Raw genomic sequence first — 16,945 nt, 5'->3', positions numbered from 1 at the left:
AAGAAAAATACAAACAGACTGAACATGGGGCAAAAAAGAGGCAATCAACACCCTTTATCAAAATCAGTACAACACCCTACACTTATAAAAGCTACCTAAACCATATCCTGACTTACCACTCTATGTAGAAAACGATAATTAAAGTTAAGATAGTTTTTATTAGCTGCATCATCTAAAATTGAGGAAATTTTGAACTAGCTCTCTAAAAAGACCAGAGTTGTCACTGAAATATACATTTCTTGAGACAATGGGCAAAATTCCCACTTATGGGAAATATGTTTGTTTGTTTTATTCACACAGTGAAACTAAGAAAAACTGTATCAAATGAGAAATCTTTTTCTCTAAAGTAAATTCGTTAGTACTTCTTAAATACCTCGATAATGCAATTCTTGGAAAATGTAAATTCTCAACTCAGACTTAAAAACAAGTTATTAAACAAACATACTCAATTTTACTGCTTGGCACCAGATTTTTCAAAGATTAAAGAATTGTTGTTTAAACCACCATGCTGTTCATAGATCGTATTTCAAACGTTATAACTAGTACAACTATTTTCTGAAGATCGCTCAATCTAATTAATGGCAATCTAGACTGAACCCTGTAATGTACAAGTAAATTCCAATTCACTCCAAACCAAAAGAAAGGGTCAATCTTCTGTGTTTGTGAAAAATCATAATATTAAAAAATATTCATTAAAACAAACTACAATTTATCCGTGGTGAGCGAAGTGCCCACAGAACGCTGCCTTATGGAATTCTGAGGAAAGTCTGTGTTAGTTCCGTCTTTACTTTCAGCTTCCTCTTCTGAAACATCTTCTTCGTCAGCTTCTTGTTCCTCCTCCACTTTGTTCAAAGGTTGAGAAGATTCTGGTAATAATTTTTCTTAAAGATAAAGACGAATATGTGGGGGGTTTTTTTGACATTAGATTCATCATGCTAGCATATAATCAAGATACATTCAGTATAATAATGATTCATTCATATGCCCATAAATTGTTTGGCATTTATCATAATTAGGATTTCTAAATAGTAGATACTGTAAAAATGAAAACTGGTTTGGAAGATTTATTCTACTAGCCAAATTTATAAACTGAACTGAAATTAGTGAACCAGAATTAATGATATGAATATTCAAGTCCAAAAAAATGCTCTGCATTAACTCCTTTATAATCATATTAATGTGCTATTAAATCTTTTAGTACAGTATAGTATAGTATGTATAATAAAATATTTCGGTTTCCAAGGGGTTAAGAATCAGACGTCTATGATTGAAGGCTGTACACAAGTCTACATTTTTTTAAACTGGTTTCGTAATGTTCGACTTTACTGTATGATAAGCACTCAACCACAAGGTCAGTTTGAACTGCAAGGTTGGTGGTTTCCTCGGAAACCTTATGGAGAATCACTATGAGTTGGGACCAACTCAAAGGCACGTAACAACAATAACAACTGCTAATTAACTTAAATTTAGAGCTCATACTGTTACTTAAGACAGAATTGTGCCAGTGAACTTTATCTGTTCATTGATTCAAGCCTGCCCCTAATCCTAGACAATCCAGAACTGGAGAGCCCATGGAAGGAAATCACTGCATGGTAGATAATCTACTGTTTGGTCTGCCTAGCAGCCCTCTTTCAGTTGGCTTCAAAGCTTCTCCCCTATCTCATGTGAATCTAATGAATGCTATAATGTAAAGCACTGGCTCTTAGGGAACACTTGGCTGTATCAAGAGAATTTTCTAGTTACCACAATTGTGGGCAGAGAGCACCTAGTGAGATGCTCCTGAATATCCTACACGGTACAAGACAAAATGAGCCCTAATATTCAAGAAAAGTCTATTACAGTACTTTCATAAGATGAGAAAGTGGATCGCCTTCTTACTCTAGGCGCTTTCTACAATCATGCTACTGACTGGAAAGAGCCAATCTGAAACTGAAGCCAGTTATGGAGTCTGAGCAATTCAGAATTATAGAGCATCCTGACATCATATGAACCCATAGATCCAGTCAACTGCACTCAAATTTCCTTGAGTATGAACTATACAAGCCCCATCTTGCTTAAAGCCACAGTTGGGTTTCTTTCCCTAACAACTCAAAAAAAAAAAAAAAATCCAATCATGTGACCTCCTACAGATGGGACACTAGCGCATTAGAGGATGTATTTATACCAATTAGTAGTGACACTAAAGGAAAATTAATTACATAATCATCAGAATAGTGAATGCTTACCAAGTGACTTTGGGCGATATTATAATGTGAGCATTACAGACTTATTTTATAAGCTTTATAATAATCTAAGGGGACAAGTATCATTACTTTCATGTCACAAGAGGAAACAGACTCAGAGAGATTAAGAAACTTGTCATAATCTGTTAATAATAGAGATGGGCGCCCCAGCTGCTCTGTGGGAGAAAGATATGGCACTCTGCTTGTGTGACGATTTACACCCCAGAAACTGTATAGGGCACTTTTACTCTATCTGACACAGTTGCTGCTGTAATAGTTGGAACTGACTAGATAGCAACAGGTTTTTATATATGTCAAGTATCAATATGACTATTTAGGAAATGAACAACCAACAACTGATTCAACAGACAAGGTATAATCTTGTTTGAGCCATAGCCAATGTTTCTCTTCTGATTTTATTTCACAAGTTTTGACCTCAATATCCTAAGTCAAGAAAGTCAGCATAATAGAAGAAATGCCAGACCAACAGTCTGACTGACTTACGTTCTACTCTGGGATCGGTCATTTTGGTGTAACTCTGGAGTAATCATTTAACTCTCAGAGCCCTAGTTTTCGCAGCTATGAAATGGGAAGAGCATTATCTGTGCAGTTTATTTTAGAGAGCTGCTGAAAACGGGGTAAGGCAGAAATACATGAATATGCTTTACAAACTGCTAGATAAGGGTTTTCTTAACATTGTTTTCAAGACTAAACAATTGATTAGTAATTATATTAAGAAAGCAATCATTGTTGTTAAGTGCCGTCTAGTCAGTTCAGACTCAGCCACCCTGTTATAGGGTTTCCGAGGAGTGACTGGTGAGTTTGAACCACTGACCTTGTGGTTCAGACTAACCCTGCAGTCCAGTGCATTATCCTGCAGTGCCACAGTTGTTAAGTGTCTTCAAGTCAGTTTCGACTCATAGCAACCCTGTATGCAGTTTCTGAGGAGCAGCTGATGGGTTTGTACTCCTGATCTTATGGTTACAAGTCCAGTGTGGATCATACAGTGCCACACCAGTACAGCACATACTTCTAATTATATGAACTCGTTGTACAGTACAGTATCAATGATGACCTTCAATCAGCTATAGGAAACACTTTTCCTAATATTCTACTAGGTAAAAACAATTACAATTGGCTGGCATAGAATTTACAGCCACAGTAGTAACACATAACTTCAAAGAGTGGGGTCTTAAATTATTTAAATTTCTGACAAGTAGATTCAAGTTGACTCATGAATATGAAAATTTCAAATACTTAGATATCATCAGATCATCGTTGTTAAATGTCTACAAGCTATATTCAGTGTTAACATTCTCTGTATTAAGAAAGCCAAGAAAATAACAATGTCCAAAATTCACCAAGTTGCCAATCTCACATGAAAAATATGAGGAAGTTTCAAATGTTTGTGGAAAAATTCCATTGTCTTCAAATTCCATTTTCCACCAGCGTTTTAAAGTCCCTTTTATATTTTTTTCCCTTCTTTTCCCATGGTATAGCTGGCAGACACCACTACTCCACACTTTGGAATCTAAACGAAGAGGGCTACCTATTAAATATGTAGCTGTGTTTACAGAAATGAAAAAAATTTTTTTGGAATATACTTACTTGAAGGGTATGGTTGTGGTCTGCGCCTTTTTGAAGGGCAAAGGCAATCTGCCACAAATATCATACACTGCAAAAAATAAACACTGTAAGAAATCTAAACATATATTATGATATAGCTAGTGCAAGCAAATATAGCAAATTTTGGAAAATTCTGTTTTTCCCTAGTCCTCTGAAAATGAAGTACTTACGAGTCCTAAAAAGAGTCCCGAAAGCAGTGTTGCTAAAGCAAAAACTGTGTATGATCCCCACACAGGTAATCCAAGATCTTCAACAAAATAGTTATGGCAAGTCTAAAATGAGAAGAAAAATTTAAATAAAAACTGGCAATTTAAAATAGTTCCCGAACTATTTATTATAAATAAAATTTTAGACCATACCCTGATCCACATAGATAGCTGAAAGAGTGCTGACATGCTACTCATCCTGAAATAAGAGATGATTGACAAGTTGAATAAAATACATACCTCTAAAACATGTTTATGTTTGTGTATACATATATACATGTTACATATACATTACACTATTATTTCATTTCCCCAATACAACAAATTTTAAAGTTGATCTTAAGACTAGTGATACATTTCTGATTCCATTACTATAATAAAAAATGATAATTAATGAAATATAACTTTTCATGAATTACAATGAACTTACAACTAGACCACTTCCATATTGCTTTGACATTTACCTTCTATCTTAACTTCTCTAAGTGTTTGTTAACAAAAACATTACAGCATTTTTTTGTGTTGATTATGTGTAAGAAATCCTTCCAAAAAGTATGGTAAGTTTTTTGTTTTTATTAAGGAGGCATTAGTATCTGAATTTTGTGTTTTTTGTTTTTTTTAAAAAGTGAAAATAAAATTTCTTCTCTGCCCTTTGAGGTCAATCAAATGAGAAGCTATATGAAATCCCAACATACTCTAGGGTAATAGGCCACCAGGCTCTATGGAACCAGTTGGTTAGTTAGGCTGACAGTAAGCAAAAGTTGTTTTTAAGTACCACTGGCTCAATTCTCACTAAGAGCAACCCTACATAGTTTCCAAGAAGCAGTTAGTAGTCCAGTGCTTATCCTTAATATCCTCCAAAGAATGAACAGAGAAGGGAACCTCAGGAAGAAAAACACTCAAAAGGAACTGCGAGTATTTGAGCCAATCCTTCCCACTTGGAACACCACCACCCTCCTCATCCCACCAGATTCCTTGCCAACGGGAAGGGAGTTTTAAAAGTAGCCTTTTTAAAAGAGCCTCCTGAAGGCAGAACTGATGACATGGAGAGATGGAGCAGCTGGGGACTTTAGATCCAGAGAGAGAGAGGGGCTGTGTGCTGACGACCGGAGGGCAGGCTTGCAGAGTATACCCTTTGGTTGGTTGATGATGCATGGAGGGGATTGTAACCATGGCAATGAAACGATATACAATAGAATGAATGTAAATGTTCTTCCATATAAACTATCACATAATTCACAATAAAACATTTAATTAAAAAAAAAAAAAAAGAGCCTCCTGGGATGCTGGAAATATTCCATAATGTGTATATGGTTGGTTCCTTAGCTGAATTAGGTACGGTGGATAGGTGATGGAGTTCTGACATCTAAAGAGAAATTCAATTCAGAGATTTTCTCAGGAAAAGAGAAAGAGGAGTGCCAAAGAATGGTGCTAAAGATAAACTTCTACTTTGAAATGCTACTCAGGGCTGACATGGATACTTCCACTCCCAGAAGCCAGGTTTTCATTATTTCTTAAATGGTTGGATCCCAACTCCCCATCCTCCAAGGGAAGTGTAGTGAGAGGACAGGAAAAGATAATTTAGCCACACCAGAGTGAATCCATGGTGACCTCCACAAACCTTGCTATTCCAGAGGACTCTCAGATGACCAGTATAGCCTTGTGGCCCAACAGCATGCAGGAAATAAGCTTGCTATTCCCTACTCCTACAGCGGCGTAGAAAGAAACGATGGAGAAACGCAATAAAGAATTATAGCTAGGCTCTAGCTAGCTATATGGAGTCCTGGTGGTGCAGTGAATTAAGCACTGGGCTGTTAACCAAGAGGTGGCTAAACCCCAGCAGCTGCTCATGTAAAACTATCCATACAGCTAAGTGGTTAGTCATGTCAGTAGACATTGCTCATACAAACTACCCATGTAAGTTATCAGACACATGGGATAAACAACCAAACATCAAGAACTGACATCTAACGGTAGCATGGGTAAACATTTGAGGCATCTTCTTCAAACTATTAAGGTCCAACGATAGTTTTACATTACTCACACTCTTGAGGGAAATTATGTCTGTTGACTATATGTTGTTGTTAAGTGCCGTCGAGTCAGTTCCGACCCATAGCGACCCTGTACAGGGTTTCCGAGGGTGTAAATCTTTACGGGAGTAGAAAGCCTCATCTTTCTCCTGCGGAGTGGCTGGTGGTTTCGAACCGCTGACCTTATTCGTAACCACTACGCTACCAGAGCTCCTTCATATCTAAAAAGCTAAAATATGTCTGAAAAGGTATTCAACTTAATTCTAAACAATGCCTCTTTCTAACCCGATGAAAGTATACGTTCTGATCATAAATATATGAATAGGTAAGCAATCAAAATATGCCACACGAATGCAAGTAATATACTCAGCATGAGTGCTTTCTTTATATGAAGCACAACTACATTTCAATTAATTCTCAGAAAACAAAAAAAAAAAAACATTTATACTTACAGCATGGAACCTGGGCCAAACCATGATGAAAGAGGTTCAATAACCTTCCACTCTTTTTCACTTATAAAGTTTATGAAGTCCTTCTTAGTCCTTGGGCCCTGGTAACGCCTAAATTCACCATCTTTACAACTAAAGAGGATCAAAAATTAGTCAGCACCTGACAAATATGCAGATTTTGTTCAGCCATTCCTTCACCTAATCTTACAGTCAATCCTAAAATTTAAAATTATTAGTAATGCAGGTGACAAACTATATACTCATTATACCTTAGCCTCAAGTTTAATTAAACAATGAGTTTACATTTTTAAGCAATAATCCTTAAGAGTTTATAATTACTCTTACAAATACTAAAATAATGGAATAAAGGAAATAAATCACAGAAATGCTAAGTCCTCTGTGTACTACATACGTTGAAGGACTGACCACACAAGAAGTTACAGAATCAAGTCTGGCACATATGAGTAAAGCTTCTTCGGTTGGAAATGTAAGTCACGATCATCACCACAGCCACCAAGCTTTACATCCCTGGAATCATCTGGTACAGTGCACATCTCTTCTGCCCATTTCTAACCATTCTACTTTACAGTCTGTTTCAAATTCTACCTTACAGTCACTTCTTCCTTTCCATTCCAAATATATGGAATTCTTGCTCCCACATCTTCACTATTTCCAAACTACCCTCAATCATACAACCAGTCTAATCCTACTTAATTCACATTTCTATTTTTAGCACTTAAGTACAAGAATGTTCAGTAAGTCCCTACTACAAGCCTTGGTGTGGCGCTGTAGGATCAGCACTAGACTGCTAAGCATAAGGTTGACAGTCGAACTCCACCAGTCGCTTTTAGGAACCCTAGCCAATCAAGAGGCATGTGGGGAAAAGGACTACATAAAAAGGGAGGAAAACACACATGGAGACAGATTAGAAATACAGCTTCAAGCATTAATAAATAACAGTAAAACATAATACAGGACATACGCAGACAAAGAATTGCCGATTTACTGTCTTCCTAACGGGACATGAGGATAGATGCTTATGTTGGTATCTAACACACCAGCTAGCCAGTATTAAGGTAAAACGCAGGTACATAGACTTGAGTGAATGATCTGATGCTAAAGACTTCATAATCGCATTCCTTCTTACTTAGCACATAACCAGATGACTCACTAGTCTCTCCAAGGATTGCCACAGTACTTCTTAAGCTCTGTTTTGAACATAGCATGCTCTTATTAATCACTGTTTATACAGCATCCTGGTGTGTGGCGCTGTGGGACAACGCACTGGACCGCAAAGTCGGTTTGAACCACAAGGTCAGTGGTTCAAACCCACCAGCCACTCCTTGGAAACACTACAGAGGATCACTGAACCAATTCAACAACACTTAACAACAACATAAAGCATCCTAGAATGGAATAGCTACTCTGCAGTTTTGAAGAAAATTGTACTCTACTTCCAAAGTGTTTCAACTCTACATTCTCTTGGTATCACTCTAGCCTGTAATGATTTCTTCCTTATTTCACTTCCTACAAAACTTACAATTTGTGCCACTGCTCTGAGCTCATAATAATTTATGATGTTGGATAATAACACCATTTCATGTGAACATCACCAACCAAAAAAACTGAAGTCTCTGAGAACAGAGACTAAGTTTCACATATATTTTTATATCGGAAAACACAAGAGACAGCAATAGAGCAAAACTGTTGTTATTAAGTGCTATTACGTCAGGTGCGACTCATAGCAACCATGTATTGGGTTTCTGAAGAGTAGCTGGTGGATTTGAACCATCAACCTTGGTTAGTAGTTCAGTGCTTTCCTATAGCGCCACACCCAGGACTCCAGAGCAAATTTAGGTGTGGCATTGGAGGATAAGCACAGGACTGCAAGGTTGGTCTGAACCACAAGGTTAGCTGTTCAAACTAACCAGCTGCTTTCTGGAAACCCTATACTGGGTCGGTATGAATCGGAATCAACTCAACAGCACTTAACAAAAACAAAAAAATACACAAGAGAGTTTCATAAACTTTATGTAAAAATAAAATTAAAAGATAATGGAATCTTCCCACGACCGTTCAGAATCCCCCTCTCATACATGGTGAATATAATGACATTCTCAGTTCTTTAACAAGATGATGGTATCCTTCTCCAGAACTACTGTTGTTGTTGTGCCAATGAGTCAGTTCCAATCCATAGAGACCTTGTATAGGGTATTCAAGGAGCAGCTCGTGAGTTGGAAGCACCAACCTAGCAGTTCAAATCGACCTTTCAGTCAGTCGAGTGCTTATCCTCCAACTCCACACCAGGATTCTATACTATAGTATAGTAGCTTCAAATACTTACTGATAAATAGTAGGAAGAGCGGTTATTACAAAACGTCCACTCAGTCCTGCATAAAGACACAAAAGCTTTAGAAATAAATACAAGAAAATTCAAACAACAGATCTTATATGACCCAATCACAGGCTTCTTAAAAGTTGAACTTCTGAACTATTCAAATACTACTTATAGTGTAAGAATATGAAATTAGGCCTAAAATAGTTGAGCTCAGTAATAATAATAAAATCTCAACTATGTACTTATTTTTGTTGTTGTTAAGTGCCAAGTCAATTCAGACTCACAATGACCCTGTACAGGGTTTCCAAGGAGCAGCTGCTGGGTTTGAACCACTGACCTTGTAGTTCGCAGTTCAATGTTGACCCTACAGCACCACACCAGGATTCCATTTTGTTGGTATAAGGTTCTGTCAAGTTGGTTCTAACTCATAGCAACCCAACGCACAACAGCAAAGTACTGCTTGGTCCTGCACCATCCTCACAATTGTTGTTCCACTTAAGCCCATTGCTAATGTCACCGTGGCAATCCATCTCACTGGGGGTCTTCCTCTTTTTTTGCTGAACCTCTACTTTATGAAGCATACAGTCCTTTTCCAGGGACTGGTTCCTCCTGCCAATATGTCCAAAGTATGATAGGTGAAGTTTCATCATCCTAGCTTCAAAGAAGCATTCTGGCTGTACTTCTTCCAACACAGACTGGATGGGTCTTTTGGCATTCCAAGGTACTTAAAACATTCTTTTCCAACACCATAACTCAAATGCATCAATTCTTCTACAGTCTTTCTTATTCATTGTCCCATCTTCACATCTATACGAAGCTACTGAAAAAGAAAAGACCACGGCTTGGGTCAGGCACAACTTAGTCTTCAAATTGACATCTTTGTTCTTGAACACTTTAAAGAGGTCTTGTGCAGCAGATTTGCCTAGTGCAAGATGTTATTTGATTTCTTGACTGCTGTTTCCAAGAGTGTTGATGGTTGATCTGAGCAAAATGAAGTCTTTGGCAATTTCAATGCTTTTTTCATTTATCATGATGTTATTTATTGGTTCACTGGTGAGGATTTTTATTTTCTTTACATTGAAGAGCAATCGAACCTGAAGGCTGTGTTCTATGACCTTCATCAGTAAGTATTTAAGTCTTCTTCACTTTCAGTAAACAAGACTGTATTATCTGCATATCATAGGTTGTAAATGAGTCTTCCTCCAATCCTGATACCACTACCTTCTTATATAATCCAGCTTCTCAGATAATTTGCTTAGTATACAGACTAAATAAGTATGGTGAAAGAATACAACTCCGGTGTACACTTTTCCTAATTTTAAACTATATAGTGTTCGTTTTTCAAACTATTGCCGCTTGGTCTATGTATAGACTCCTTAGGTGCACAGTTAAGTGTTTAGGCACACCCATTCTTCACACTGTTATCCATAGCTTGTGCTTATAGCAACTTAAAATAAATCACACTACCCGGTGTGGCACCATAGGATAAGCACTTGACCACACGACTGGTTTGAACTGCAAGTCAGTGGTTCAAACTCACCAGCCGCTTCTCAGCAACCCTACACAGGGTGGCTATGAGTGAGAACCAACTCAATAGCACTTAACAACAACAACCTATTTCAACAAAAAAATTATAAATATGGAAAACATTTATGAATATGTATACTAAAGACTCTTTCGATTATACTATCGACTCTATGGCACATAACAACAACAACCAGCAGCTAACATTTATTATTAACCCATGATAAGATCACTAATGAACAGTCACTGAACACCACAAGAAAAGAGTTTTTTATTATTGCTGTTGTTAAGTATCATGGAGTCAGTTCTGACCCATAGTGACCTTGCACAGGGTTTCCGAGGCTATAAATCTTTACAGGAGCAGAAAACCTTATCTTTCTCCCACAAAACGGCTGGTAGTTTCAAACTGCCGACCTTGAGGATAGCAGCCCAATTTGTAACCACTACACTACCAGAAAATAGGTTTTTATAGAAAGGTCTAAAATAAATGAAATGTTATTTGATATTCAAGAAACAAAAACAGATTTCAATGTTTTGCTAAAAATGGAAACTGTTTTTTCAATAAGAGGCAATAACACTGTTGTTATTAAGTGCCATCGAGTCAGTTCCGACTCATAGTGACCCTGTATAACGTTTCCAAGAAGTGGGTGGTGGATTTGAACTGCCAACCTTGTGATTAGCAGTCCAATACTACAGTAGCACACCCACACCCAGACTCCCAACAATACTGGTAGGAGTGCTGGTTGTGTGCCACTGAGCCGGTTCCAACTTACAGTGATTCTATATAGAGTTTCTGAGGCTGTAAACCTTTATAGGAGCAGAAAGCCACAGCTTTCCCCCTTGGAGTAACTGGTAGATTCAAACTATTAACCTTTCAGTTAGCAGGTCAGTTGATAACCTACTATGCTACAAGCAGCTGACATTTATTATTAACCTTGTTTCAAACACTGAGAAACCAATTTCAGATATTTGGATCTTCTATTTTCATGGATTTTAACCTTGACCCTGCAAAGAACCTCAACTAGTTGATCCTTATTCTGAAGTTTGGCGTGGATGCAAACGATTTTTGGTCAAGGCACACTAGTTCCATAGTGATCTTGAACTTATCAAAGGCATCTTACACTCTAGCCTGGGCCCTGAGATATAAACAAAAATGATCCAAAGCATTTATTTGACCAAGCAGGAAGCAAGTAATGTCTCCAAGGTCCCTTAGAGCAACACATAAAAGGAATGTGTGGCATACACAACCAAGGAGGCTGCTTTTTGCAGCCAATGCACACTGAGCTCTCATTCAGGAAGTGAGCCTGTCAGCTTAACTAGCTGCACACCTTACATTTTCAAAAGTTAATGAAAGAAGAGTTGAGAAGTCTTAACATGGAAAATAAGATAAGTATATCAACTCTATCTGCAAAGAAACAAAACTAACCACAGAATTATATATAGTACCTGGCTGCTCTGTGACATCTACTTTTGCAACATTAACTTCAAGATCTTCTCCCCATTCAGCAAAATTTTCCCATTCTGGTTGAAGATTTTGACAAGCAGGACACCATGGAGCATAACTACGAAATATTGTTAAAAAAGAAAGCAAAGCGCTAAAGATTCGAGAATATCCAACAATATATGAGTATTTTACAAATACACACAAAGCAAATATACAGCATGACTTTATATAGCTTACTGATAAGCATAAACTTCTAAATTACCTTCTAACAATCCAGTTTTCAACAATGTTACTATGCTACAAAATTAAGCACTCTAATCCAATATGACCATCTCTCTAGAGACAATTTTTTTTAATTTACAATTTTGGAGGAATACTTGTGGCACTGTATGATAAGCACTAGACCACAAGGTCCGTTTGAACCACAAGGCCAGCAGTTCAAGCTCAACAGTGGCTCCTCAGAAACCCTATAGAGGCAGTCTCTATGGGTCAGAACTGACTCAGGGGCACTTAACAACATTTTCTACTAAACACAATGAAGCTGGCAAAGTGGTAAATCTCATGCATGTTAAATGTAAGCCTAACACTAGGAATCAAGAAATATGAAGTTAATCACATAATAGCCATTTTTAAGACACAAAGGCCTTTTCACACATAAAAATATTGGTGTTATTACATGCCATCAAGCTGATGTTGTTAAGTGTCCTTCAGTAGATTCCAACCCATAGCGACCCTGTATAGGGATTCCAGAGAGCATCTGGTGAGCTTGAACCATAAACCTTGCAGTTCAAAGGACTTTGAAGTTTGATGCATAAGCCACAGCATCACACCAGAACTCCATCAAGTTGATAAGAGACCTAGTATAGGATGTCTGAGAACCCAGTTGGTAGGTTTCATCCAATGACCTGTGGCTAGCAATGCAGTGCTTATCTTCAGCTCAGTGCCACACCAGGCAAAAAGGCTATTTTTACATGCAAAATGTTTTAATTTTTAAATTAAAAAAAATTTAATTTCTTTATCAAAATGCAGCCACCAAAACACCCAACACCAAATTTTGAGTTCTCTAATTTCAGTGACAGTGCTGGAGTCATGAGGAAAAGTGTCATATAAGAAAAATGGGAAGTGGTCTGAACCATGGTGAACAAGGATGCACAGCCCATCTTAAAGCTGGCAACCGCCACTCAGCATTGTTACCACAGAATGGCTGCCCTGGTGCAGCAGCCTATATTCAAAAGAAGGTGGAGACTTCATTTCTTATAAAACATCACCTCAAATTTAGCCACGCACACAAACACTAAGCAGGCCAAGGAAAATTCTTTTTGACTCCTCTTTATCCTTTCTAAAGACCTCTGGTTTGCAAATTATGTGGCACAGCATATTAACATTTTAATTATCCCACTGATATCCCACAAGAAGCTCTGGTAGCATAGTGGTTATGAGTCAGGCTGATAACCTCAGGGTCAGCAGTTCAAAACTACCAGCCATTCCCCGGGAGAAAGATGAGGCTTTCTGCTCCTGTAAAGATTTACAGTCTTGAAAACCCTATGCAGGGTTGCTATGAGTTACAACTGACTCCACAGTACATCACCACCAACAACAACAACACTACTGGTGTACAGCATCCTACCATGCCCTGATTTTTCCCTAAGATTTCCCTAGAAGTTACCTTCTAATTCTTTTAAGAAACCAGAAAGAATTAGGAATTAAGGATTAAGGCTACACAAGAACAGTTTCTATGTACTTCATGATATTTTCTTCACATGTGTAATAGACTTAATATTGCTAAGAATTCATAAGCATTATGGAGCACCTTATCCAGCATTTGTTGTTCTTTGTTTTTTTTTAACTTTGCTATTAATGCTGGAGTAAAAAGATATCTCATTGCTGTTCTGATGTGCATCTCCAGGTGTGGCGCTGTGGGTTAATGCGCCAGACTCCAAAGCCGTTTGAACTGCAAGGTCAGCACTTCAAGCTCACCAAGCTGCTCCTCGGAAACCCTATCTATACAGGGTCGCTATGGGTCGCAATCGACTCAACAGCACTTAACAACAAAAACAACATAAACTTTTCTTAACCTGCATATATATAAATGCTCTATTTTGACTCAAGAGCTACTGATTCAACTTTTGGGTCCTCCCGTGGAAATGTGGGTGTTATACCTGTACACCTACGTCCCTAACTGGCAGCTTTACTTGCATCCATGATAGAGGAAAACACCTGAACCTTTGTTTAAGGAGGGGGAGTGGGTAGGGGGACAAGTGTTCTAACATCTGGTGTGGCGCTGTGGGTGAATGCAAAGCTGTTTGAACTGCAAGGTCGGTGGTTCAAGCTCACAGTCACTCCTCGGAAACCCTATACAGGGTCGCAACCGACTCGACGGCACTTAGCAACAACAACCTTGTTGTTGTTATGTGCCGTGGAGTCGGTTCCGACCCATAGCGACCCTGTATAGGGTTTCCGGGGCTGTAAATCTTTACGGGAGCAGAAAGCCTCATCATTCTCCCGGGGAACAGCTGACCTTAAGGTTCGCAGCCCAACTCGTAACCACTACACTATACTCTGGGAGAAAGATGAGGCGTTCTGCTCCCGTAAAGATTTACAGCCTCGGAAACCCTGTACAGGATCGCTATGGGTCGGAACCGACTCCACGGCACATCACAACAACAACGCTATACTCTGTTAATTCTGGGGACCCCTTTGGAAAGCATTAAATAAGTATCAGGGCAGGTTACCCAGGATATTTAGGGTTCTGTTTCACATAAACACCACCACCACCGAAGCTTTAATGGCTCCTTAAAGTTTCACACATTGGAGATTATACACATACAGGGTTCCTATGAACTGGCACTTAACAATAATGGTGTTTTTATATTCCCACTAAGAATACCACTCATATTCACCAATCCTACCCCACCGAGTTGAGTACCTACAGTTAAACAGGCCCCTGCAGAAGGAACAGTGTTTCAAGATTCCAGCGTTGCTACGTGCCAATTTATAGGGACCCCGTAGAGGTTTCCAGGTAAATGTTCATTTTGTACCAAACACTTTGCATATAGCAATCATTTTCAATCCTCTACAAACTGTCCAAGGTAGGTACTTCACTTATTACAATGGAAGCATCACACACAAAGTGATTTCCCTTGATGATAATCTGGAACACTTTTGAGTTCGTTTATAGTTACACTCCAGAATACACTAGTTTTATGTTTAATTCAATACCACTTACAGGCAGGCAGAGATATCACAACCCAAAGAAAACACACCCAAAGGAAAAACGGGATATGGATGCAAAGTTTTTGGGTTTTTTTTTTTTTTTTTTTTAAGATGCAAAATAAAGCAATTCAATTGTACTCAGCATTTACAATGAGAAACAAAGGTACATAATTCACAAAAAATAAACAATGAAAAGTAACTAAAAGTCCCCAAATTACATTATAAATGGGTTATTTTTAAGGAGTAGACAAAATGCGAGAAGAGTCGGCTAAATTTCCTGTTTTCCAAACCTCGGTGAAAAGTCTAGAAATCTGTAAAGGACCATTTTACAATTAAAACATGTTTGGAAATTAGTCAGACCCCCATCACTCCCAACTCCAAAGCCATGAAGAAACTTTCGAGAATTTAAAGAGGAACGTAATAGCCTAGCCCTAGAAAAGAAACACTTTGGTAGAAACTTAAGCGGGGGCTTCAAAAAGTTCGTGGAAGGTTTTCAATATCTTTTCATTCCATTTTTCCAAGAACTTTTTTGAGTAAATCCCCGAGTAAGCAACGAAGAGGGAGTGGGTGCAAACCGTGGCTGATCCAAAGACGAGTTTGTGAATCCCGAAGAGGAGCTGTCTGGGGTCCGAATGAGGGGCGCAGGTTAAGAGGTCAAAAGTCCACGCTCGAACCCAATACCCGGGCCGGACCGAGGGGCCCCAGGCAACTGCCTCACACTCACAATTCTATCATCCACTCTCCTTTCAGCAACTGTTTCCAGTTTTCGTCCGTGATGATGCGCACGTCGCTCCGCCGCCCGTAGATCCAAGGAACCCCACAAAGCAATAACCCCAAAATTGTCAGGGAAACCAGGCGACTCCTGGAGGGCGCCATATCAGTCACTCGCCCACCCCAAGGCAAGCGCTGAGGCCCGGGGCCCGTACAGCAGCGCCTCACTTCCGCCCTCGCGGGCTGCTCCGCTCATGCGCATGCCCGCGCGACTAGGCGCGCGGCGCCGGGAGGAACCTCTCTGCGCAAGGTCCTATTGAGTTTGTGAGAGAATGAATGACGCTTCTCCCTACTGCGCATGTCAAAAAACTGTCCCTGCTCTCCTCCCGCCTCCCTAGCCCCAAACGGATTTACTAGCAGGGTAGTGACTACAGTGTTGCCACCGAGTTGTTCTGACTCATAACGATCCTGTGTAGGTGTTTCTGACTGTAAATCTTAAGGAAGCAGAAAACCTCAACTTTCTCAAAGAGCGGCTGGTGGACTGCAACTACTGACCTTGTGGTTAGTAGCCCAGATGGCAATCCACTAGCTACCTGGAGTCCTTGGTGGAATGATAAAGAAAGAAAAAGAGGGCGTGTTGTTGAAAGTGAGGCAAAGCTTTACAGTGGAAGGTCTCAAAAGCCTGTGCCAGCATTTTGGTGCCAAGGGGTTAGCATTTATGCTGATCCAAGCTAATTACAACGTTTATAGTAATGTAAACTGTATATTAAAATTATGAGTTTTGATGTAGCACTATAGGATAAGCACTAGACTTCTAACTTAGAGGTCGATGGTTCAAACCCACCAGCCACTCCTAAGAAACTCTAGACAAGGTCTCTCTTGAGTCAGAACCGACTGGACAGTACTTAACAACGACATAATAAAATAATTTCCAATTAGACGACCTGCAGAGTTCTCATTTGTTAAGCGATTTGGAGTAAAATTGATGTATTTTATAGGAGTCTGCATCTTAAATTTCCTTCTGGGGGAAGGGGAGTGTCAGGAAGGAACTTCCAAGGGAAACCCCTTCAAACCATGCCTCAATCTCTGTATCCCAGATCCCTTTTGTTCCAAAGTTGTGCATACCTCATCATTTACCTCTGTCCCATTTAGCCCGTGCAAACCTGTCTAACTGTTCTCCCA

The 16,945-nt window shown here is 39.1% G+C and overlaps 1 protein-coding gene across 1 annotated transcript; it reads right to left on the bottom strand.

The window, feature by feature from the left end:
• Positions 1 to 575: 575 nt before the first annotated feature.
• On the bottom strand, positions 576 to 15,931 carry TMX1 (thioredoxin-related transmembrane protein 1). The gene is made up of 8 exons (XM_006872350.1): positions 15,777 to 15,931; positions 11,842 to 11,957; positions 8,878 to 8,923; positions 6,537 to 6,665; positions 4,208 to 4,253; positions 4,019 to 4,120; positions 3,831 to 3,897; positions 576 to 881 (listed from the first exon to the last, which is right to left on the bottom strand). Exons 1-8 carry the CDS (start codon positions 15,926 to 15,928, stop codon positions 703 to 705), a joined length of 837 nt encoding a protein of 278 aa, XP_006872412.1. The 5' UTR covers positions 15,929 to 15,931; the 3' UTR covers positions 576 to 702.
• Between the last annotated feature and the right edge of the window lie 1,014 nt (positions 15,932 to 16,945).

This window comes from Chrysochloris asiatica, unplaced genomic scaffold (assembly GCF_000296735.1).
Source record: "Chrysochloris asiatica unplaced genomic scaffold, ChrAsi1.0 scaffold00194, whole genome shotgun sequence".
Taxonomy (NCBI): domain Eukaryota; kingdom Metazoa; phylum Chordata; class Mammalia; order Afrosoricida; family Chrysochloridae; genus Chrysochloris; species Chrysochloris asiatica.
The sequence above is the reverse complement of the archived record's forward strand: the minus strand, read 5'-3'. Positions and strand labels throughout refer to the sequence as shown.

Coding starts and splice junctions, on each gene's coding strand:
- TMX1 (XM_006872350.1), bottom strand. CDS start 15,928: ATGGCGCCCTCCAGGAGTCGCCTGGTTTCCCTGACAATTTTGGGGTTA. Junction 11,958..15,776: donor GGAGAGTGGATGATAGAATT/GTGAGTGTGAGG, acceptor AATATTTCGTAG/TTATGCTCCATGGTGTCCTG. Junction 4,121..4,207: donor AGCTATCTATGTGGATCAGG/GTATGGTCTAAA, acceptor TTCTCATTTTAG/ACTTGCCATAACTATTTTGT.